The 25495-nt window shown below is 45.3% G+C and overlaps 2 protein-coding genes and 1 long non-coding RNA gene across 3 annotated transcripts in view; 1 reads left to right on the top strand and 2 right to left on the bottom strand.

The window, feature by feature from the left end:
* Positions 1 to 478: 478 nt before the first annotated feature.
* Positions 479 to 8110, bottom strand: LOC125636493 (uncharacterized). Its single transcript, XR_007356619.2, has 4 exons — positions 8022 to 8110; positions 6004 to 6137; positions 3865 to 4006; positions 479 to 2043 (listed from the first exon to the last, which is right to left on the bottom strand). It is a non-coding gene; the product is annotated as an uncharacterized LOC125636493 (long non-coding RNA).
* Positions 7563 to 20656, top strand: SLC46A2 (solute carrier family 46 member 2). The gene is made up of 4 exons (XM_048849646.2): positions 7563 to 8816; positions 11405 to 11488; positions 13700 to 13856; positions 15596 to 20656. Exons 1-4 carry the CDS (start codon positions 7739 to 7741, stop codon positions 15651 to 15653), a joined length of 1377 nt encoding a protein of 458 aa, XP_048705603.1. The 5' UTR covers positions 7563 to 7738; the 3' UTR covers positions 15654 to 20656.
* The window catches only part of SNX30 (sorting nexin family member 30), a 68293-nt gene continuing 60332 nt past the window's right edge, over positions 17535 to 25495 (bottom strand). The window contains exon 9 of the mRNA XM_048849647.2: positions 17535 to 23906. Within this exon, the coding sequence (XP_048705604.1) occupies positions 23847 to 23906 (60 nt within the window). The 3' untranslated portion in view covers positions 17535 to 23846. The remainder of the gene's footprint in view (positions 23907 to 25495) is intronic.

Raw genomic sequence — 25495 nt, 5'->3', positions numbered from 1 at the left:
GCCAGGAAAAGTCCCTTCTCCAGCTCTCTGCTCCTCCAAGGAGGCCTCCAGCAAAACCAGGGATGATGAAACTTTATATTCCTGATAGTTTGATGGTAAAACAATTTGGGGAAAAATAGCTGGGAAGAACAAGCTCTCTGTACATCATAAGGACACACAAAAGGCACAACCCTAATTCCCCCCCCCTTGCAGATGAAAACTGTAGGACAAAGGAAAATTCAAGAGACGGGGGGAAAGGGCCAAATTGATCGTCCATGTAACCTGACTGTAGTCAAGGCAGTTGATGAATATGTTTGGAAGTTACCCTTGTATTAAAAAAAAAAAAAAAAGTACAAGTGTAACTAAGGGTCCTGGGAAGTGGCAGATCAAGAAAGAAAACACTCAAAGCAAAAAATAAGACAGATGGGGAAGTGTTGTAAACAGTGGAAAACCTGTGATGTAAGAAAAGGAAATAAAAGACAGGCAGAATGATAACTAGAGGAAAGACTTGGTTTATTCTTGTGATGTTGAGGGAACAGTTTCTGAAGCCAGCTGAAATTGTGTGTTACGTTACAAAGAACAGGGGTTAAAGCTAAACAGCAGCTAATGCATTTGGCCAAGGGCAGTGCAAGCCCAGCAATTCAAACGGCACGAATCTGATATGCTTTCTAAAGCAGACATTTGATCTCGGGGGCCAAATCTATCCCTGGTTCAACTCTTGGCCCTTTGGTTCCGGAATCAGTCTCTAGTTAAAAGATTTCAGGAAATGGCCGGACAATAACATGATATATGCTCCCTGGGATTTATTGCAGCACATACACTTGATCTCATAGGCAACATGAACGTCTGTATCACCAGTTCGATATCTTCTATCTAAGCTCTAAAGGTATTTCTAAGGCACCCATTCCCACAGTGTCCAAGTATTGAGTCATAGCAAGTGTGCCCTAAATGGACTCTCTTTCCTGAGTCCTCTTGGCCCCCTCTGAGTCTCTCTCTGCCCAGGGGGAAAACCTTGTGGAAGGAATGGGTTGTGGCATTTAAACACGGGGCAAGCCGGGCTCAGTCTGCTCTCCTGTGGAAGATAAAGATCTGCTCCCAAGCAGGAGGGATGGAACAAGCTTTATAGTAGGGGGTGCAGAGAGCCAGTGAACCAAACTGTAACCTTGTATCAACAGCTCCATGCCAGGGCGTGCGGCAGCATCTATGCTCCCAAGTGCCTTTACTTGGGCCCATTTAGCGGTGGCAGCTTTGTGACGGGAAGCTGTCTTGGTGGGTCATGGATACGTGAGCTGATAACAACCAATCTAGCCTGTGAATGGTGTTGTGGGCTAGCACTCAGGTGTTAACTTTGCTGGAATTAGGATTAGGAGAGTCAGTGGAGTTTGCAGAGAGCCGGTGCAAAACATTCATGTTGGTACAATATGTGGGCTGCTGGGTGCAGCTTCTGAGTGGCAATCACATTCCAAGAGCAGAATGCAACAGCCTAACCTGGCCGTGCTGTTTAAATTAAGGATCACAGAGGCGAAGTCCTCATGTGGGAATAAGAGGCATAGTCCCCTAGCCCAATAAGAATGGAGAAAACATCCCTCACCAATGAAGTAATCGGCACACCCAGGAGTAGTGAGAAGGCCAGCAGACCCCAAGGCTCTGTAGTATCTTGGTGATCAGTGGTTGGATTTCCCTCAACTGAGGTGAGATTATTGTGACAAGTTTGGCAGAGTTTCCCCCTCTTCTTAGCATTGCCTTTTCCAGCTTTCTTTGATGACTTCTGAGTCAGCTGTTCTTAATTTCTTCCATGCACTAGGAGATGTACCTGCTGGTAGAGGCTGCATCACTGGAGCAGATGCAGAGGGGTGGGTTGGTAGCCTGCCATTGAAATCTCATAATCATGAGGGCTCACGTTGAGGAGCCAGGGCTCTTGATGGGGAGGAGCATGTGCCCGGCCTAATGCTCTGTGATCCCTTTGACATGGGCATTTTGGAGCTAGCGGAATGATGACTTATCCAAGGGTGCCATCCTGTATGCCGCTCAGCAGCACTCAGTGACAGATAGTGTCTCAGGGTGCTGGGAGAAAAAAGAAGTGAACAGTTGTGAAAGACAGAATAGGAACCAGGCCTTGGCTGGTTTAAAGCTTTGAATCATTAGAAATTAAGAGGGCCCAAATATAAATCAAAGGCAAGTAGAGGGGAAATGACAGATTTCAACCATAAAAGCTGTCTTTACTCATCACTTTCATGAGATAAGCAGTGACACAATCCCATTGCTTTGTGATAGCACATTTTCTGTTATTGTACAGGACCATACCCTGATGCTGGTGCTCTAACAGGGAGTGTGTTGGGCTGGACCCAGGGGAAGCCTGCTAACAACCCATAGTTTCATCACAAACAAGCAGGGCGTCTGACATACTCTGGGCAGTTGGCTTTCTTTATACCAGAAAAGCTTAGTTTTTGCGTTCTGGGCATTAAACACACACACCCTAGTGAGAAGAACTGCTGAATGGAAAAAAGGGACCAATTAAACTTGTAAACATCACCAGATGTGTAGTATTAGTGTGGAAGCTGTAGATAATTTTACAAATGAAGTGCACTTGTTTGACTTGACATTAAGCAGAGAGGAGTCTGGCAAACTTAAACAGCTCCATGACTAAAAACAAGTGTCGCTTTCCTTCCGTTTTTTGTTGTTGTTGTTTCAATATCTAGTACAGCACAATACCCAGGCACATGAGAAACAAGTGATGTTAGAGGCTCTCGCTGGTCTCGGTATTAGAAATTGTTGCAGTTTAGGTGCCCAATACTGGTGGTGACTCTAGCCTCTCCTTTTGCCAGCCGGGGAAGATTGGGGCTTATAAATCCAGAGTTAGCCCTAACTGTGTTGTGGTAACGTGAAATGTCTCTGCTAATTTACTGTGTGGTGGATTTTCAGGGGTGGGGTGTCTCCTGGGGATTTTGTTGTTAAGAAGGAGAGTAACTTCAGCCCTATGTATCATAGGTTACAGTTATAGATATTCCTGCTCCTTCACGGAGGTCCTCGGTGACTGTTCTTAGCTCAACTCCCTCTTCTTTTTTCTGTATACGCTTTCCCCCAGGTTACCAATAATCCCTTTATACCTTGGACTCACCTAGCTACCTCCCTAACCCGCTTCCCTCCCCCTCCATGCAATCTTGTTTTCTGCAGCTGCCCTCCCAGCATCTCTTCCCGGATATCATGCCACCAACTCAAACAGAGCACAGTAAAAAACAGACTCTTCATTTTCCCTCTTGGACTCTCCTATCATGATCCCTTTTCTTCACTGTTACCAATTTCACCATCCTCCCTCATAAACTCTATTAGTCTGGAATCCTCTCCTCCTGTATTGTTCCTGTTGCCAGGTTTTCTTCTGCAGCATCTTTAGAACACGTTCGTTCATTTCCATTCCCATTGCTCAAATGCGCGTCCAGCTCCTCATCGTCTCTTGCCTCAACTATCACCGCTTCCTTGTGTCTCCATCTTGCCTTCTCCCATCCATCCACAAAGCACCCACAAAAATCATCCACATCGCCCATGTCCGGATCCTCCTCTTCAAGTCCTTTGCCCTGGCCTTTCCTATCGATGTCACGGTCCTGAGCCTCCCTTCCACAGCCCCTTTTTGCTCCAACTCTCATATTTCACCCGCCCAACCTTAAATACTCACTTTGTTTCCTTCTTCCCACTCTAGCCTCAGGACCTTCTTCTGTGCAGCCACCTATGGCTGGAACCCCCTTCCTGCCTGACATGTTTCCACTCTCACCACCCAGGTCCTAGCTAAAGACACATTTTCTCCATGAAACCTAAAGAGTCGCATCTTCCCCTGATACAAACACACAAGACCATTAAAAGATGTGTCTCCTCCTAACCAGAGTAACTCACGTGATCTTATCATCCTAAACCTTCCCTATCCCGGGTTTCTCTTCTCCAGTCATCCTACTGCCTCTTAACTTCGTAGGCTCTTCAAAGCAGGCCCTTTCTCCTTAGCTTGTTTGTTGTTTACCAGAGATGTTTGTAGAGCTTTCTGAAATAAAATATAGACAAAGGGTATATAAGAAGCATTGTTTCTGAATAACTTTTTTAAAATTAGGCTTCCACAGATCTTTAGATTCAACAGTGATCCTTTTTGTTCTTTTTACTATGAGTTGTGTCATGGCTGTAAGCTTCCCTTAGCTGCCACGTTTGCTTTATCGGCCCTGGAATTTTTTAACCTAATGCTGCTGTTGTTTTAGTCATCACATTCCTCTTGTGTGTCACTGCATGGACATAGAGGTGTGTCTCATCTCTTTTCCATGCCTAAATCCTCCCCCTTCCCAAAGAGTTTCAATTAGTGAGAAAAGTTACATGAAAGCCAGGTGATGCACAGAGCAATACGTAACGTGAGGAATATTTGGGGATTATTTAGGAATTGTGATGAGATTTATTCCTCAATTAAGACTAGCTTTAAGACTCTGTTCAACATGATAAAGAGATATTTTCCTCTCTACATGTAGGGGATTAATGTGGGGAGGTCCCATTAACCATAAGAGGCGTTAGTCACCTATATACCTCCAGTTCCCCAAGGGAGAACCAAATCCTGCAGAAAATGTAAACTTTGGAGGTTGCAGTGTTCTGATTTTTCCACAAGGGAGAGCAGCACACAAATGAGTGCAACCCAAGGAGTTTGCTGGCTCAGCACAGAACCCAGGACTGAAAAATAAATAAAGGCGGCAGGGGATTAAAAACAGGAGATATTTGCTTCTGCTGTTCAGCCCGTCTGCGGTTTTGAAAGGGAAGTAAAACAGCCGTTCGTTAGGCTAGCTCTGGCCCTACTTTTCTACCTTCCTCACCAGGAATGTTTGGTAAGTCAATGCCATCCATCAGCAGGCAGATGGCTTTTAGCTCATGCGGTAGAGGCTCATGCATTTGGTTCCAGAGGTCCGAGGTTTGATTCCCCCCCGCCGGCGACCGGGATCGGTCAGTGTTACAAGAACACGAGCACCGCACTGACCTGAAACCACAGAGCCCAGGGCCCTTTTCCATTGCCGGACTGGGGAAGCTGTCCCCTCCTGGTACAGCCGGCTGTGTACCGGCTTACTTTCACCTCTGGATAGCCATGGAAGGGGGTGTCTGAACGATCGGAATCAGTGATAGTCTTGCCTTACTGAAAACTGAGGGTTTAGGCCCAAAAGAACTTTTTCTTGCTGCTTTGCTACAGTAAACAGTTCTTCACCCGGACATCACGTTACGCCATATCTCCTTGGCCTGCTCTGATTTTGGATTAGTTTCTGGGTGGAGTTTAAGGTGTTGGCTTGGACTAAATAGTTTCACACCTGCGTAAATGAGAGGCCAGACTGCCACAGGTGTGCTCAGAGCTGCTCCAGGGAGAGGGCTGGCTGCAGTTGCTGAGTCATCAGTTGTGTGACTCCCTTCCTTCCTAACTCCTTGGACTGCAAGAGCCCCACGTTGTTAGCCTCAAGGTGATCTGGCTGAGGGAGGTCGATGATGATGTTTGGTTTCTCATGTATGTCGTGTATCTATATGGCTGTACTCAGACACGATAGTGCAGCATGGTCTGAAGGTTTGGGGCCCAACTGGGAAGTGTTACATAACACCAGTCTGCATCTCAAGCATGGGCGGTGGGTATCAAAGGCGGGGGGAGGCTCTGCCTCCCCAAATAGCCAGGTGTGGCCACGCCCATGCTCTGCCCCCCAGGCCTCCTCTGCAGCTCCCCACTGTGGTGGCCCTGGCTGGGGTCACGCAGCCCGCCCTCCTGGTGCTCTGGGCTGGAGGGGGTGCTCACCTGGGGCAGGGGTTGGTGGCTGTGGTGGGCGGGGACGGAAAGGGTGGAGCTGGGGACAAGCCTCCTCCAGCTGGTGGTTCACATGGTGCCCATGATCTCAAGTAACAACACTGAAGTTTAGAGATCAGAGTCTGTCCCTGCATCAGCATGATTTTGGGATAGTTGCATTACATAGCAAAGCCACGAGAAAGATTTGCAGGGCATAGTCCATGCTAACCAAGTTTTCTGCCTTTGCTTACCTTCCTACTGCTACTTAAAGGTTGTTCTCACACCTGACCATCTGTCATTTGGGTATAGAGGTGCCCCTGGGCCTGTCCTTGCAGCTATTTCTGGGTGTATTTCACCTACTTTTGTTTCTCAGACATTGGAAATCCTAGAGATGGAGGAGAGAAGAGATCCTGGTTTATACAAAGCAAACACAACACTTCAACCCCCACCCGAGCAGCCTTAGTGCAACAAAACAAATAGTGAAATCACTGGCCAATCAGTCCCCGGGTATTTTGCTGCTCTTTTGCATTGGATGCAAATGTATGTAGAAGGATGCAACTGAAAAATCCCCAAGGGGGTTAATCTATTGAACAAAACTGTATAAAATACCCCCCACTGCCCAATTCCCCTCCCCTCAAGGGCCAGGCCTAGGTTAGTCACAGATTTTATTTCTTCTTCTGTCCCTCCCTGTTTCCTCCCCCCACCCCGATATTGGTGGGGTGCTCAGTCATGGCTGTTGAGGTTAGCCGGTTCTATCTTTAAAAAAAATTAGGGACTTGATAGTTCCATTGTGTTGGAGATGGCTGGACACCAAACATTAGCTACTTTCTTCCCGGGGGGGCCCTAGGCAGGACCCGACGCCTCAGGGCAAAGAAAAGAGGGGGTGAGACATGGAGATGGCTCTTTTTCAGGAGATCAGTTCTTTTTCCCCAGCAGCAGGAACGGAGCAAGGGTGTCCCTCATGGTGGGGTGATTTGATGGGAAGAGGCTGCTTTGGGAGATGGGTTGGGCAAGAGGATCTTGCGAAAGCACACATGGTCACAGTACATATCCTGCTAGTCAGCCTCCCTTTTCCAGTTGCCTTGCTGTTCCCGGTGTCTCGGCCCTCAGGAGAGCCCAGGCTAAGGGGGTGGTGTTGCCACACATTTTCCAGTATGTGGCCTGTTACTCACCACAGCTACTAACTCCTCAGCTCACTGGTTACTCAGCTAGTGTGGGAAGGGAGTTATTTCTAGACTCTGCTGTGTGCGTAAGCCAAGAGAGCCCGTCAGGATTGCCCTCATTTGAGAAGCACAGTGAGGCTGAATACACAGGAGTGGCTGTGGAGACAGGTCAGTGCAACAGCCTTGTTTTTGTTTGAATTTCCTGCTACAATTTGCTGTTCAAATTGTTGAAAAGGTTTTGGGGCGGGGGGGCAAGGAACAGGGTAAACAGGTTCAAAAGCCACCAGCAACAAACATGGGGTGGGTGAAGATGGGTGGGGGGGAAGGAGGGCTACTGTCCAGTGACCTCAGCCCTCTCCACCCTTCCCCCACCCCCACCCCATAGGTAGATGTTGCCACTGCTTTGCTGTGATTCCTTTTGCACGCTTCAGCTCAGGGGTGGTGAAACATAAGCCACAACCAGGGGACAGTCACTTCCCCAAGTGAGACAGAAATTCCCCAAGCCAGGGCCCTGTGACCTTTCTGAATGCATGCCAGGAAGAGAGTGGAGGGCGGGCTCCAGGCACGCAAAAGCGTCCCTGGCACAGGCAGGATTGAGAGCAGTCTCAGTCACTGCACGGGGCTGTGTGTGGCTGGAGGGGAGGTGCAGCCAGCGTTGCTCTCACACAACTCTGTTTCTGTGCTAACTTGCAGACGTTAGTGACTTTCGGTTTTAACACCAGAACTTCTGAACCTGCTGTCTCCAGCACACCTCCCTGCCGCTCTTCCTTCCCCACCCACCTCCTTGCCAGTAGCCCCAAGGAAAGGTTCAGCAGCAGCCATCATGGTCGGAGGGATGGCGGTGAGGACCTGGATTGAGCCCGTGGTAGCTGGTGCCCAGATAGCCAGCTCCTTTTACGACACAGGGCTGCTGCTAGTGGTGAAGAACTACTACAACCGGACCAGCTCAACCTCCCCAGCGCACATGCTTGAGGATCTACAGCAGAAAGCTGTCTCTGACTTCTACATCATCTACAACTTGATTCTGGGCCTGAGCCCCTTGTTGACGGCCTACGGCCTGACAAAGCTTGGCGACAAGAAGAACAGGAAGCTCACCATTTGCTTACCTCTCCTCGGCTATCTAGTCTCCAGGTCCCTCCTGCTCCTCTTAATCCTGCTGGAGTGGCCTATTGAGGTGTTGTATGGGGCGGCGGCCTTAAACGGTCTGACGGGAGGTTTCACCACCTACTGGGCTGGCGTCATGGCTCTGGGGTCTCTGGGCTCCTCCGAGCACAGGAGGTCTCTGCGGCTGATTGTTATCGAGCTGACCTATGGGATGGCGGGCTTCTTGGGAAGCATAGCGTCTGGGCACATCTTCGTCCATTCCCACATAAGTTATCAACAGGGCACCGTGCTAGTGGCCTGCAGCATTGCCTGCTATGCCTTCTGCTTCCTCTACAGCGTCTTTGTTCTGAAAGTCCCTATGCCTGAAGGCACCTGCCCAGCTTCCCTAGCTCACAGCAAACCCAAGGACATAGATCAGCCTGACAGCCAGCTACCAGAGGATGAAGGAACTGCAGGGAATTCAGGTTCCTGTGAGAACGAGGGGCGCAGCCCCCTGGCACCATCAAAACTCATCATTGCAATGCTCTTCGTCGGGGCAGTCTTGTATGACCTAGCAGTTGTGGGAGCCATGGATGTGCTTCCGCTGTTTTTGCTTAAGAAACCTTTGAGCTGGGGCCCAGTGGAGATTGGCTATGGCAATGCTGCTGGCTACATGATCTTTATTACCAGTTTCCTGGGGGTTTTTGTGTTCTCCAAGTATTTAAGGGACACGACTATGATCATCATTGGGATACTGTCCTTCAGCATTGGCATTCTCATCATGGCCTTTGTGCGACAGACATTCCTGTTCTACATTGGTGAGTTGAACTGTGACATGATTGGTCACAGCCACTGCAAGGGAGAATGACTGATCCCCATGTACGCTAGGCGGCAGGCAGGCGGAGAAAAGGGAGATGTGCAAGAGCTGTGCTTCAGCAGCAGTATAAAGCTCTTTGCTGTTCACGTCAATGAAAACCTCAGAGCAGGAAACACTGTGGGAGAGACACACTTTCCAAAGAGACTCTTCTAGCCACAGTAAATTATTCACCCACACAAAATTCTCCTATTACATCAGGGTTTAAAGTTTAAGAGGTCAACATGGTGACAGTGTAAGAAGCAATTTCCTCCTCCTGTGTCCTCCCTCACACATACCTCATCTTTGATGTCTGGTTACAGGGTTGTCCCTACTTCCCCGGGGGTGGCAGAAAGGCCATAAAGAGCAGACCCATGACTCCCCACTCTGCTCCTCCTGAGATGGCAGCAAGGGGCCTGCGTGAGTTCACTAACCCACTACACCAGCAGCCACTTTGAGCCCAAGGTGCAAAATTCTGATCAGCTGTGAATTTTACCTAAATGTGTGGGCCCTTAGCTGTTGGGTCAGCCCCATCTTTTCCCCTGTCTTTGCTGGATTAACAGTAATAAACTTGATGTCACATGTTGGCTTGGGAGGGATTTGGGTTGTTTTTTTTATAAAATCATTTGTTTTAAAGACTAGTTAGTGCTGGTAATTTTTCACTAGGTCATATCCCAGATCTAAGCTGATGAAAGGCAGCTTTGCATAGGAGAAAAAACCCTTTTCAGCTATTAATACTAGTCAAACAACAGTCTGTCTTCATTATGGGTAATATTTCTCCTTGTAAGGAAAGGCCTGTGGATGAGAAGGAAGAAAGTTTGGGTTACCTTGGCAAAGATGAAATGGAGGCATCCTATGGACTGGAGCTGATTGGACAAAGTTTTCTTGTTGGTTCACAGTAAGGCATAGCTATGGTTGGTGGGAAGCCTAATTGTCAAGCATTGTTAATTGTCAACTAGAGCCACTGTAGCAGTTAAACTTAGCAGTACGTATCCAAAATCCTGAACTTTAAGTAAGACCTTGTCTACACTACAGGCTATGTTGGCAAAATATACGTTGCTTGGCTTGTGGGGGGGGGGATATTCCACCCCCCACCCTCCCCCCGAGCGACATAAGCGTTCATATGCGCAGTGCTATTTTGGCAGGAGAGCCTCTCCTGTTGACTTAGTTTATGTCACTCACAGAGGTGTTGTTTTTATGCCGATGGCAGAGCTTGCTCCCATCTCTAGAGCATCTTCACCCCGCACACTGCAGAGGCACATTTGCGCTGCTGCAGCGCTGTACGTACAGACGTGGACAAGGTGGGTGAGGAATTATTTTTTATTTCACCCACTTCTGTTGGTGAGGGAGACAAGCTTGCGAGCCAGGCAGAGCTCTTCTTCGGGGCTGGGAAAGGCATTGCCAGAAGTCATCGCAAAAATGCCAGGTGGAACAGCTTGTTCAGCATTAAGTAGTTAGCACATCTTGGAAGGGACCATTCCATGTAGAGAAGCCCATTAACACTGCTGCAATCATAGGACAAAAAGAGGGGGTTAGTGGGTCACAGGCATAAATGGACAAGGGGTAGACAGGGATAGGCCTCCTGACTCTCTCAGGAGCTGAGTTTGGCGGTAGGAAACAGTTACTGCAGCATAAAAACTGTATCCTTGTTTGTGGCAGTGAGCAGCTGCAAGATGAATGTTTAGTAAATGTAGAGAGAAAGAGGCCTATACCATTCAGCTTAAGATCTCCTTGCTGAAAGACTGACAGGGACACAGTGCTAAGGGAGAGCAAAACAAAAATAAGGTCTGTGTGATGCTGGTATACCCTGTATGAATGGAAGCTGAAAGTCCACTGAAAATTATTCTGTCTGGAGACAAGGTGGAATAGTAAAGAAACAACAGGGGAATGGACTTTCTAACAGCTTTGCTTATTCAACAGAAAGACATGTTGGAGGAACAAGGTTTCAGGGAAATGGGGTAGGAAAAAGCATACTTGGTTAAATAGCTTCCATCACCAACCTGTAATCCTGCATTGTTTGTAAGATGTTATTTAATACTTGTATTGCAGTAGCACCTGGGAGCCCCAGTCACATGGACCGGGACCCTGTTGTGCTCGGTGCTGTACAAACAGAACAAAAAGACAGGCCGTGCCCCAAAGAGCTTCAGCTCTAAGGCCCAACCAATAGCAGAGCCATCACTTTCCTAGATAACACAATCATCCTGCCTGTGCATGAAGCTAGGACCCTAAGAGCATGAGCCCTGCTGATCGACCTCTAAAGGAGTAACCCTCTTTGCTGACAGGTAGACCCCCCCTCCACTCACGTGGACCACCCACTAGAAGGGGACAATGACCTGCCTAAATACGAGGATTAGTTTTTAATACTGTAGAGGGACTGACAGAACCACATTGCCCACATCACACAGTGAATCCTACAATGCACAGCTGTTGCCTGTGATTTGCTCAACACCGCCCCAGCCCTGATCTGCAATTTATGGTCTTGCCCTAAGGGGCATTAAGCTGACGTTTTGCCAGCAGGTACTGATGAAAGCTACCCATTTATTTGTGTTACAGCTCGGGCCATAATGCTGTTTGCTCTCATCCCCTTACCAACCATCAGATCTCTGTTATCCAAACATGTACAAGGATCGTCCTATGGTGAGTAACAAGATTTGTGTGTGTGTGCGGCGGGTGGCGGGAAATGGGACAGAAACCCAATGATGGCTATTGCTCTCATTCACTGTAGGGTGGAAGAGCAGGTTAAGTATCAAGTGCTGCCATCTGTATTCTGCTTCATAAAATCATAATTAGAACTGGGGAAAACCATTTGGAGAGTTAGGATGAGCCGGTCCCGGTTCCCCCTCAGTGTTTAGTCAGTCTTCACCCCAACCCCAGGTCTTTAGCACAGGTTTTGGGACATTACTCTGTGGTCAAATTGCAGTAGGAGAAGGCATTATTGTCGGCAGTTATGCCACAGCTCAACTTCACGGCCCTACCGGATGAACAGAGGGGAAGCAAAGTTGGAGCAAAGCATCAATACCTCTCTACCTGCACTGCCCTCCCCTGAGTCCAGAGTTCTCAGAGTTACTTAGCACAGGGACGTTTAGATATGTCGGCTCTCATCCCTTTAGCCCTAGGCCCCCTGTTTCAGCCACTGGTGACAAGCCACTGGTACAGCTTGTCCCATTACTGCAAATGCCTAGACCATCTCCAGTGGCAAAAAGCAGGGGGTTGCCTTTTGAACAGATACTTTAACTTAATTGAACCTCCCCCACTCCAGCTGTGTAGAAACAATTGAATACCTTTGCGCTTGTCTGAGCTGGTTGCATTGTGAGATCTGAAAGGTGCTGAACTGTGCCCAAACCGGCCTAAAAGGAGGGGTTCCACTCAAGCTAACTCACCCTTTTTTCCCCCCATGTACACAGAGCCGCAAGGGTACACTGCAGTTCGCAAGAGCGGGGCTGCTTCTCCTTTCAGAAGTTTTGCCTGTCTATACTAGAAGTTTGTAGCCACATCAGCACACCAGTGGCTGAAATCGGAGCTGGGTAGACCAGGCCCTAATCACAGCCCTGGACAAAGCTAAATGGTCATGCTAGATTCAGGTTCCATTTATAAAGGGCTAATAAATAGATATTATTTGCATATTCTAGACAGGGGTAATATGTGCAGTAGAGTGATGAAACCCTCGTTACAAGCAGATGTTAGATGCTAACAATTCACCATTTATTAAAATGTCCATTTGTAAATGGATCCTTAACACAAACTGGGGCCAGCTCTCTGAAGGATGGAGATCAGCGTTATCACATCAGTCTTTGTCCTCCATCATAGTCAGCAGAAGCTAAAACAATGGCGTCACATAGTCGTACTTCACGGCTGGGACCCTGTTAGCTGTTGCAGAATTTAAGCTTTCCATTTAAAATAGTTACGTTTCTCACCCTCACAGTCCTCAAGATAAAAGCTTCCACATGTGAAATATTGTCTTACAGCATCTACAGCCAAGCCACAGTGAAACCATGGCTCTAAGGCAAATATGTGTACCCTATTTATCATAATAGGCTGTTGCCTCTGAAACCTAGTGATGAGGATTTAAAATATCAACCCTTAACTGACAATGCAGAAACAATCAGCTCAAACTCATCCTAGTTCAATAGCACATCACCACATCTTCCCAAGCAGCCTTCTGATTGTAATCACGTTAATCCTTTCCTAGGAGAGTGTCCCCTTTTGGCACTGTGGTAGCATGTTTCAGAAGTTTGACCTGCATAATAATGCTTTAATCAGTTACCCGGTTTTTTCTCCACAACATTTTCTTCTCCTGTTTGATCCTGCACAAAGGTGGTGGGTAGTTAGAGAGAGATCCAAATCGCTACATCCAGATCTTATCCTAATGGGGTAGGCAGCTGTGGGAGGACTGAGTGAATGCATAAGGAAAAGTCCTAGCAGCTAAATTCAACCAAAATTAAACTGTTTCAAGATCCAGGAGCATGTGGTGCTCAGGTTTTGCTTCAGGCCCCATCTCCAGTTATAAAGAAGTATTTGCTGTTCACGCGAACAGATGGCATTCCCATTAAAGAAAGCGCTCACACACACACCAATGGCACCTACTTAAAGGAGTTTTTGGTGCCTCCTTAGCAGAGGTGGTCCACAACTACAGGGGAGGTGCTGAGGCATCTTCTTAAGACCAGTAGTTCTGGCACAAGGGTGGTCTTGTCTACAGGTTCCATGTTATCCAAAATGACATTTATTATGTGTCAAAGGGCCTGAATCTAAGGGCTGTGGCTTTCTGTCCACGTTGACTCCACATAGAGTGGTTTTCCTTCTTTCGTTGAGGCTCTGGCTAAGAGTAACTATTTATTGGCTTGTTTACAGGTAAGGTGTTTGTCTTGCTGCAGCTGTCTTTAGTGATCACGGGGGTAGCTACATCCACAGCCTACAACAAGATCTATCAACATACACTGGACTGGTTCAGCGGGCTCTGTTTCATTTTGTCTTGTGTCGCTGGCTGCCTAAGCATCATCCCCATCAGGTAAGGAGGAGGAAGGATCTTGTTTAAGGGATTTCCCCCCCCCCCCTTAAGTACTTGCAAAAAGGAGGGAAGGGGAAAAAATCAGACTGGTGTATAATCAAGTTAAGAACAGATTACATGTCTAAAAACAGAGGCAGCCTGAGATGACTTGTCCCTTAAAAAAAAAAAAGGCAGTGGAGAGTTCCTGGCTAGCGTTTATGGTGAGTGGACAGCTAGTGAAACTAGCAACATGTGCAAAGGAATGAAAAGAGAGAGAGGAAGGATTTCTAGTCAGCACGTTTTATACTTCGTTTAACACACTTAATACCTGTGACTGACTTGGTGGAGAAGTGATGTCTTAACACTCCCACTCCTGCAGGTAAACAATATAAGCTGATATCCCTCCAGAGTCCCAGGAAGTCCTCCAGCAAGACCAGATTTGATATTACAAAGATCACAAGCGGACAAAAAGAAAAAACATTTTGGCCATCTTTACATCTCAAAGCAGCAAACACTCCCTCCATTAAAAGCAATATACGGCACATCTGTCTAGTCCTACCCCCCCGCCCCAGTTCATAGTTACGCAGTGCTAATGGCAGAAGCATTTGGGGGGGGGGGAGACTAAAATAAATTCTTCTTAAATGGAAGCCAATCTAAACCTGTTTATAAGAGCAAAATGTGACATTTCCTCTGGATACCACCCCTTCGTGCAGACTAAGGGGAACAGGGAGACAGGAATAGCCACCTAACCATTCTGTGCCTTCTCACACTCAGCCCAGCAGCCCTATGATACACCTGTTGGTGTAGTTACAGCATGCAAGAAGTTACAATGTATTTAGCACTATAGCAGCATTGCACGTGGAATTGTGTTGACTGGAATAGGGTGTTAGCATTCAACACAAGGCAGCTCGCAGACAGAAAGCCCTGGCTTTGCTTGTCTACATCTTTCACAGTAGCTAGCAGTCTGGTCTCAGGTGAGGTCACTTCACGGGCCACCTGCGACCATGTACCTCCTGGGACATTGTGTCAAATAGTGGCCTCTCTACAACTAAACACCAATGAGTTAATCAACTGCAATAAATAAATTGGAAACTGCAGTTCTGAACCCTAGAGAGAATCCTTAGGGAAGGATGCCCATACAGCTGTCATGGCTAGGGGCTCATCGAATCCTACAATTGAATTCTGCTACTACCACCACCTGTGAGTACTGGGTCTTTAGAGTGAGATGCAACCTTCACCTATCTGTTCTATTGTATGAGCCACTTACGGAGCTGGTACTTGTCCCATCCTTTCTACAAGGTCAGTGCACAATTACCAACTAGTTTAAGTGCACACCACTGATTACTGGGGGGAGGGATAGCACAGTGGTTTGAGCACTGGCCTGCTAAACCCAGGGTTGTGAGTTCAATCCTTGAGGGGGGGCATTTAGGGATCTGAGCCAAACATTGGGGATTGGTCCTGCTTTGAGCAGGGGGTTGGACTAGATGACCTCCTGAGGTCCCTTCCAACCCTGAGATTCTATGAAAGCTGTTACATGTGCAAGGCTCCTCCTGGTGGCAGTTAACAGCACTATGTAAGCTATCCAGTGCACGGCCAGCAAGTATAAAAGTGACTGTACAATGGGAGAAACCAGACAATGGTTAACAATCTGAAACACACTCCCCCTGTTATGCCAAATTCCTACTAGAACAGTGATACCAGAACCCATCAAAGCTTCTGAGCAGTTCTTCACTTTCTCATTCACGTTTTATTTTCTACAGCATCGTGGCCTGCAAGCAACGCTCACCGTCTGGCTCCCTTGAAATCCTCGCGGCCTGAGGGCATGCCGTTGCAAGTTTTAGCTCTGGGAGTTATTGCAGGTTAGAGCACCCTACTGTACTAGAGAGCTCAAGAGAACGGATGATGGAAGACAGCTCTTTGGGTCTGCCATGCTAGTTTTAGGCTGAAAGTAAGCCCGTTGGCTTAGGTGACAGCAGCCAGGTATCCATGCCATGGACTGGGTAGCCAACTGGCAGAGGCCAGTAAGCACACCACCTCCCTCACCCAAGGGGAGAGGCACTCACAGTGCTGCTTCTGGGGTACAGAAGTGGTAGACCATCTTTGCCGGAGTCAGGCCAGCAGCATTTGATTTCAAATTTATGCCAGTGGCAGGGATGACACCATCTCGGCTGCTAGTCCAAAAAAAAAAAAAAAAACCACACAACAACTTTAGTGTGGCAATAACATTTGGAGCAAGAGCTCTGTCTGGCCATAGAAGGGCTGTAGATACAACCCCCTGCTGAGATAAACACCTCCATTCAGCAGCACTGCCTGGAGGAATTTATGGACAGGCAAGAGGGAGGGAGACTTGCTACCAGTCAGTCCTGGAGGGGAGGATTAGGTTTGTCAGAATACAGAAACCTAAAAATTTCCCTTACCCTCCCCTGGCAGATTAAATTAGAGGGTGGTGAAGGCATAGAAAGAGACACGGGATACAAAAAGGGGCAAGCTCCTTTATAGAAGGAAGCCCCTTTTCAGAGTGATGCCGACCTGAGGGGAAGATACAGCGCTCGATCCTTTGTTTTGTCACTCTAGAGATGATTGCAAGCTTTTCAGGGCCTGAACTGTCTTATTTGTAGAACAGCCTACCCCTTCTCTTTCCCTCTCCCCCCCCAGCTGTAAACCAATTGATCAGCTTGAGAAACCACAACACTTTTTGTAAGCTGGATCATAGTCAGACCATCAGGGACAGGTTCTGAACCTGCAATGAAGCGGGAGCAGAGCTCACGCATGACACTCTCTTTTAGAGCGTACTGTAGGTACAATTAGTAGTGGATGCAAAACTGAAGTTGTTACTTCATCAGGAGCCACTGACTATTAACAGTGTTAAACTATTTCTGAAAGGCACGAGGACCCCAGAAATCCCCATATGTAGCAATTAAACTCACTTCCCCCCATGTGTAAATAAGTTGTAAATCAATGCATCAAGAAAGAATTACTGAACAGGTATATGTGCTAAATGCCTTGGTTTGGTGGGCCTGGTGTTAGATGCTCTCTCCAACAGCACTGTGCCAACATATCCATGCAGTCTAAGGGGGGTGGGGAGGGGTACTATTCGAAGTGACCCTGCCATGAAGCAGTGAGACCATCATGAGGCAGTTGTGTGAACTCGACCCTAGAAAGCCCCAGCAACATGAGGATTAAGATTCAGCACCTTGTGTAAGCAGAGTAGCAAGTACATTTGCTTTAAATACGATGTCCTGCTGTTTACTTTATTTGCACTATGCTGAGGATCCTTAACTGTGTCCTCATAAGGAAAGGTTGGTTATGCAGTCAAGATGCTGGACTAGGTTGTAGGAGCTCTAGGGTCAAGTCCTGGCTCTGTGTGACCTTGCACAAATCACTCCCCTACAGAGAGAACATCTCATTCTCCCCATTTTATAAATGGGAAACCAAGGCAGAGTGATATTGCAAGGATAAAGGTGTACGTGAGGTGCTCGCACTCTGGTGAGGGGTACTACAAGGAAGTAGATGTAAACAACTGAGTTATCACATTTGTATAGCATAGGTGAAATCTCACCCCTGCCCAGGAAGAGGGAATATTAGAAGCACGAGTTTCACCACCATAGAGAAAGACAGGGCAGTAAACAGTTGAGCAAAATAAGTGCAAGTGCATACATCATACTGTAGATGTGGTAAAGACTACACAAAAAGAAACTATTAGGTAAAGAAATCATCCTTTAATACATTGATTGGTCCATTCCTTTAAATTAATTGAGGTAAAGAAACAGTGTCTTTAAAAAAAATGTACACACTAATAATTATCAAGCATTACAAATAGTTTACCTCAAAGTGTTTTTATCAATACTAATTCCATAGTAACAATGCACAGAGTATGTTTATACAGAGCTAAATGAAAAGGAACAGAAACATGCCAGCACCTGAAATCAAAGACATTTTATATCCTGTGACTTTAACAAGAAAAGCAAAACAGTGTTAAATTTGGTTGAGTGTAGGAAACAAAAACCTCTCCAATCTGTACATCATCCACTAGCTAATTCACACACAAGGACAAGTCTTCACAGCTTTCATTTTGGTTTATCCTGGTATGGGAGGTGATGTGAGGGTGACCAGGGTATGAAAAAACAAGAGTTTCTGTAATTGTTTTTACAAAAAGTCAAAAATACAGTAAACTGGTTGGGCACCTAGGCATTCATGGTGTCACACGCGGAGCAACAAAAGGGATGAATTCCTAAAAATGTGCTGGCAGAAGTTAAATTTCATGGCAACATCGACTTGCCTCATGGCATAAACTCCCCTAAATGTTAAAGGGAGCCATGAGTGCAGGCACATAGGAAGTAGTATGAACAGGACAACATTGTCCAATCTCCACCCACAAAAGAGATGAAATACTGTAGATCGTTCACGGTTGCATAACAAAACCCAGCATCATCTAGTTGTATGCTGTGTGGGTGACTGGCTCAAATCCTGCAATCTGTGTAGATAGAACCTTGTCTCTATTGACCTAAGTGTCTCACTGTACCACTGAATGTAGGATTAGGGCCTTAGCTATCCAGGTCCAGGAGGACGCAAGCACGCTTGATTTTTATATTTTTTGGTGTTATAGTGTAAGGAGTTATTCAAAAGGCTACGATTTTGATAAGCACTTTCTGCCTTAACCCTAAACTAATACTGTTAATTGTGACTATTTCTATATATCAAATACCTCCTGCCAAGACTGTAGTGTCGAGCAGGTGTTTATCAATAAATGATCTATTATTCCTTCCAAACAAAATTTTTTTTAAAAGTGACAAAAATACATTTAAAATATCAATATTTATTTAAACCTTCATATATCCCAGAAAGACCAAAATATTCTGGAGGTGCCCAGTTTCACATCAGAAATGTATATGGCAAATACTAGTAATTTTTCTCCTGAAAAAAACAAAACAAAAAAACACGAACAAAAAAACCCCCCAGTTATTTCCCTTCTTGAATGACCTTCAATTGTTTATCGTAAAAAAAAGCTGGTTAAAACCGAAAAGGAAGATGACTGTCTCCCTACCTTGTAGTGTTTAAGGCAGCTGAACATCAAACAGCTTGTTAAATAAAACTCGGAATTTGTGCCCACAGTTCTGCGTACACCAACACTGGGTCAAAAGCACCACGCATTGAAGACAAAGTTTCCATTTAATAGTCTGAAGCACATTTTCTTTTAATTTTGCATCATTTCGTGAGTTTAATGGGTAAATTGGATTAAGGCCACAATCCTGCAAACATACACAAATAGTCCCACTGAATTGAACGGAACCCTTCACATACGTAAGTATTTGCAGAACCAAGGCCGAAACAAGTATGTAAGTGTGGACAGGCTACACAAAAGCATCACCACAAAGCTCCCTCGACACCACCACCAGTTCTACCTGTAGACCCTCCCTAGGTCAAGGCCTTCCATTTATGCCAACGTGCTGCAGTGCTTTAGTGATGCAGACAAAGGTTTGCGATGGAGGCCATCAAGTTGCACTTGACACTGAAGCCATATTTCCAGAGGTGAAAGGCCAGTGCATTAACTCATTGATGGATAAACTGCACATTCACACAACTTAAACCCTTGCTGAGCTTTTCCTAGTTTTCTTTCTTCTTTCCACCTCTTCTCCTCCCTCTATAACCATCACATTTTGTGATAAGTTCCTTGACGCAGTCATTTTGGTGTTAAGTATAAACATACCACAATTTACCCTCTGGTAAACTACCAGTAGTTAAGGAAAGACCTGACTGCTTTATGAAATGGAACAGACCTGGAGAACTTTCATTTTAAATGATTACTTGAGAAGGCCATCATTTTTTGTTTTCTTAAGTCTTCCAAGTTTATTGCATAAGTAAAAATCCTGATGAGAGATTATATATAGATAGATTATATATAAAAATTGGAGCTAAACAGTGCTTGCCTGGATGTGCTGGTGCCATTTCAAGAATTACAACTTTCCAAATTGCACACCTATCAGAAGTAATGGAGAGACAGCAAGAAACTGCACATGCCTTGGATCAGTGTGCACCACAGGGCAGCTGTGGAGCAAGATTTGTTAAAAGGAAACATAAGACGCTTTAAAGCTGCAGATGGGGCCCAAGCCACAGAAAGTTCAGCTCCATGGAGTGCGTATCCGCGGTTTGGGTTGATCAGAGTTTCTAACCAATATGGAGTCACTCAATTTGAGCCAGATCAATCTGTGTACACAGAAAAAAGCCCATTGGGATATACTGAAAGATGCTTAAACAACTATTAAAGGAAATAAATATAGTGAAACCAAGTTACTCTTTCAATGGATTTCTGCTCAGTATTTGTGAAGGGCTTGCTTTTCTACAGTCACAAAAATTAGTGAGACTATTTATACACTGCCAGACTTGGGCTCTAATAGATAGCCACACATACACCATGAACTGCAAGAGAATTTTAAACCTGCATTTCAAGGGGCAGGATCTGATGCAGCATGAATAGGAACAAGTCACTTGTGACAACTGAATTCAGCCCTGAAAACACTTGTCATTTTGTAAGTCAGTTGGTCTGCTCTGTGCTACTAACATGCGGCATAAAATCTTCTGTTCAGACTATGAAACAAAACCTGGCTCGCCACCATTTTCACACAGTGGTTCATACGGTGAGGATTCGTTAAGACAGACCCAATCACAGGCTAGCTGTGTCTAAGAGGGAACCATCACACAATATCCTACTCGTATGACTTGCAGTTACAAGTAAGAACTCCCTTTTTCCAACACATTTCAAAAGCTTGCTTCCAATTTAAACCGTGATTTATGTTATTTAGCATAGCAGCCGGCAGTGTCGGCTTCACACTAGAGCAACATCCAACCTGCAACATGATCTAGGGCATGTACCCTCTGATCTGTGACCCAAACTTGCAGTCCACCTATCTTCCCCCTTAAAGGGTTCCAGATACATGTGTACTTACAGTAAACCCTTCCGAGCCATTCCTAGCCATTGGCTGGTTGTCGAGGAAGGGCCAGCGTTCTAATGGCTTACCCGCAAAAGGCGTTTGCTTGACAACAAACAAGGACTGAAGTCACTTCATTCACTTGATTAGTAATTTAAAAATCAACTGGCTCCAGAGACTGTGCAGCAGAACGTTAATATTACGTGTAAATATAGGTAAAACATTAGGTGTCTGTTGCCGGACACCCCACCATCTTTGCAGTAGGTGAAATTGTTACCGTACTTAAATGCCTTAAGTGAAGCTATAAAAGCTCCCCTGCTACCCACTACAATCCTTACCTGATGTAGCAATGTCCTTTGCTAACAGTACCTTGTACAATATGTATTTTCTGAGAAATGGCAAATGTACTTAAAGAACCAAGACCCTGGAACTACAAGCTGATGACTGGTCTTCAGTTTTCTAACTAAGCCTGGAGGGCAAAAGGCATGAACATGGGAACTCAGAAGAAGAAGGGGGGAAAAAAAAGGAAATAGATTAAATTCACTTCCCTCTAAACAGAGCCCCTTCATTTTTCAAATGTTCTCTTGGGGAAAAGTACCTTTCTTTTTTTTTTTTAAATGCTCAGCAGAAATGCAGCTTAGCTGATCATTCTGTGAGAGAACAGGGCTAGAAAAAGCTGTCATTTCTCAATCCCTAATCAGTCTTTCCTGCTCATTGGGGAAGCTGAAGACAAGTTTACTTGACCCTAGGTTTATGCTGATGTTTCAGAGCCAATTATGTTCAAAAACCTAACCAATCTGGCAGGGTAGAAATGGTATGTGGAGGGGTTAAACAATTCTCTGGTTTCACCACATGAAACCTTTTGTTATCAATCATTTTAAACTGCTAAATGATATGAATTAATGACAAAAAGCATAACACTGCAAATCAGAACAACTCCTATCCCATACAACCCAGCAAATCAACTAGGCCTTCATTATCAAACCCTAGTATCAAACAATTGGAGAGAGGATGAATAGACAAAGGTTTAAGGGAGAAAAAAAACACAGAATCATTTCTTACTTAAAGTCTTCCCTCCCTGTACTAACAGAATATTATTACTATACTGCAGTTTCAACCAACCAACCACCCACCTGAGGCAAGGTCCCTGATTTCACCAAGCAAATGTATGCTGACAAATTGGGACTGCAGGTTTAGAATCACAAAACTACATCAAATGAAAATGATATGGTCAAGTAGGAAAAACTGCCTTAAACGTGACAAATGTTATGCCCAGTGATCCCCCCCCCCCATGTTAATAATTTTACAGCCACAACTTTTATGTAATAGTTGTTTGAACAGAGATAATGCAGACCTGAAGAAACTTCAGGTCTATTTTATAGCATTTATTTTAACTGGGGACAATCCACAAATTAAAAGGGAATTTGCATGGTCTTTGTAAAAGGGATACAAATAAGAATTTATTTTATTTTTTTTTTTTTTTTATTAAACTTTGGCTTCCTTGCCAGAATGGTGCCAGGGATCAACGGAGCATTCCAATATCTCTGGCAGAAAATGAGGGGATATAAAAGCATAAAAGTCTCTTTGCTGACCTTAGAACCCTGAATATTACAGTTATGTTTTGCCAAAAATAATTAAATCTTGGAGCTCCTATGGGAGGAAACAAGCTGGTCAAGCAGCAAACGAAGATTTAACAGATTCAAAGTATCTGTAACCCGTCTTGGCAGTGCTCCTGCCTTTGGAAGGTACTAAAGCCACTAACAACAAAAGGCCATGAACTGGAGAGACTGGATAAGGAAAGGAAAAGAGATTCTGCAGACTAGAAGGTTGACAAAACCTGGTAGGAAAATAGATTTATAGCTAAAAAAGGGCAACTCTTAAGAGGACCTTTCAATGAGGATCAATAGAGATAAACATGACCACTAAATGTACATAACAGGGAAAAAATTATTTCTCTACCACCTGCCATTGACATGTTTAAAGCAAGTTTCACACATGCACAATGATACCTGGTGTCAGCAAACACTTGACACTTTGGGGGTTTTGGCTGCTGTGAAAGAAAGAGGGAAAAAAGCAAGAACCCATCCTTACTATGATGGGCATGTTTTAAATGCCTAAGGCCAGAGGGCGATTGAGAGGGATTCTGATCTAGCTTAGATTGTTCTGAAAACAAGTGAAAGCATGGATCAAAGAATCCTATCACAGAACTGTCTGTGCTCACTTTGGGGATAAAATGTTAACAGACTAGTGTTTGTTCCCATGACAACTTGTAAGGCTACAGCATACACTCACCCCCTGGCCCCAGGCCAGTCCTCCTTTGATCCCCAAATCTGTCACATGTGCGCTTCAGCCAATTTACATTACTTCATATCACCAAAGGTAAACAAAGGAGTATGGGACAGTCAATATGAACAGAGTGCTCGCCACGCTCAGGAAACACAGTTCAGGTTTGCATCATGTGCTTTTTGCAGAAGTGGCCGTATGTTCTAATCTAGGACTAGCCCAAACTCCCACACAAAGATCCAGCTCCAAAATTGCGTAATCCAGGGAGTTTACAAATTGTAGTAAGTGTCCACTTCTGGCCATTCCCTCTCCAGCAAGGAAAAAAAAAAAAAAACACCACCACCACCACACACACAAAAGAAGAAGGGTGGGTTGGTGGGCACTGTTTCATGGGAATCAACCCTTATTTAGCAAACAAAGAGGATGGTAATAAAGATGTCATATTGGCACCTTGCAGTTTAGAGTTTTATTTTCATCTTTTTAGTATTCCACTCATTAGTTCTTCCGGAATAAAGAGGTAAAGTTTTCTTTATCAAGAAGCGACTTGATCCCTGTGTATTTCCATTACAAGCCCAAGAATACTCCACAGGCTGAAGAAAGAACCATTAATGTAACTCAAAAGATGAAACATACCGGTTTAAACACAGAGGAAAAGTCCAAATGCTTTTCAATGGGTCTGTACCAGACTAGGCATAGCTGGCACTTTTCAGGTAGCTCTCAGAGTAGTGCATCATACAGCCCCAGTAGGTTGTTTAGTGGTACTGTGCACTTGTGTAGAGAAGTCTGTGGGCTATGGAGCTTCTTATTTGGTCTCTGGTTTGTCCTGTAATAGTGGTATAATTGACTCCCATGCTGTAAGGCACTGCAAACAAACAAACAATATGTATTAACAAAAAACTATTTTAAAAAAGATTACATTACATACTCCTGATTCCTCATTCTTGTCCCACCACTCAGGCATGCACGATAAGAGGTCTCACAAAGCGTGATCCTGTTAGCCATCAGTTTAGTACCTCGAAAGACAGGAAGTTAAGAAACAGTTTTCTAAATTCCCAGACAAAAGAAGTTGCTAGGCTGGAGTTAAGGGGGGGACACACTGAGAACTAAGTGACTAACTAAGAACGTTAGTCATCAAAAATCCCAAATGAGTAGAAACTTCAGAAATTCCAAAGCTAAACTGAAAGGAAGTCACACAATATTTGGAAAGCATGAATGGGCAGAGCTACAGACAACTGGACAATCACCATGCTGGCTCCTTGTAGCAATGAAAGGCTCCCTAGTGCCTTTGTAAGACGTTATTTTGAGGGCAAAGACTGCTTCTAACAGCTTTAAGCAGCCTACAGCAACTAGCAGTTCGGTAAAGTTCTAAGCAGAGAGACAGACAATGGGTCTATGCCCTAGGGAAGAGGCTGGGCAGAGTGATAAAGACATAACAGAGAAACTGTTCCTACTTCCCTTCTGGCAGCTATAGGGGTTCACTGTTCAAATAAGCTTTTGCCTAGCCGAATAAATGCGGAGTATTTAGTTAGGATCCAGAGACACTTCTGGATAGGAATCCAATTATCTGGGGTTTCTTATGCAAACGAAGCATCATCATCCAGGGCAACAGCTTTCATGCAGATCTAATAGGCTTGGGCCCAGCCTTCTAAAGATATTTTGGCGTTTCTTTGTTTAACGTTGCAACACTCAATAGATTTAAGATCCTAAGGCTCAATTTCCAGAGGGATTTAGGCACTTAGGAGCCTTAATCCTATTAAGGTTTGAGATGAGACTTGGGCATTGCAACACTCAGCGCTGCGAAGCCGAAATACCTTTAAAAAGTTGGACCTCACTCCTCTGGCTATTAGGGGCCAGAATTTCAAGACAGCTCCATTCCCAAATAGGGATCTCAAGAAGAGCCAGGTTTTTTTAAGGTGCTCAGCACGCAGTAGCTCCCACTGTGACGCCAGATTTTCAAGGTGGATCCCCAACAGGGTGAGCTCTTTAGGGGTAGGGAGGGGGAAATTTAACTCTTGACTCTGGTAAAGTTTTCAAGTCCCACGTGTGAGAGAATCTGTCTAATGAGTTAGATACAACACAAATTCTGAGAGAGAAGAAAGCCAGAGAAGAGCTAGAGAATCCTTTGTAGGGGATTAGAGACACTGCATAGAAGGTGTAGGGAGAGACAAAAAAGAAACAGAGCAAAGCCAGAAAGGGGAAGAAGGTGTAACAAAGCAGTCAGGTTAAAGTACATTTATTTTAAAAGACGCACTAAACACAAGGCTGATTGCTGGGTACTGTAGCACATTGTGAGCTTGAGCTTCGCTAGCCCCTTTCTCCACTGGTTTGGGTGAAGTGCGCGGTGGAGGACATTCTGAGCACTGCCTGGGAACCCTCAGTTTGAGGCCTATGATCCTTCACCAAGAGCCCTGCCCACAAAGCTCTTGACTGGGGGAGATACCCAGCCTCACC

Source organism: Caretta caretta, chromosome 5 (assembly GCF_965140235.1).
Source record: "Caretta caretta isolate rCarCar2 chromosome 5, rCarCar1.hap1, whole genome shotgun sequence".
Classification (NCBI taxonomy): domain Eukaryota; kingdom Metazoa; phylum Chordata; order Testudines; family Cheloniidae; genus Caretta; species Caretta caretta.
Note: the sequence above shows the minus strand (reverse complement) of the source record. Positions and strands in the feature narration are given on the sequence as shown.

Coding starts and splice junctions, on each gene's coding strand:
- SLC46A2 (XM_048849646.2), top strand. CDS start 7,739: ATGGTCGGAGGGATGGCGGTGAGGACCTGGATTGAGCCCGTGGTAGCT. Junction 8,817..11,404: donor GACATTCCTGTTCTACATTG/GTGAGTTGAACT, acceptor TTTGTGTTACAG/CTCGGGCCATAATGCTGTTT. Junction 11,489..13,699: donor TGTACAAGGATCGTCCTATG/GTGAGTAACAAG, acceptor GCTTGTTTACAG/GTAAGGTGTTTGTCTTGCTG.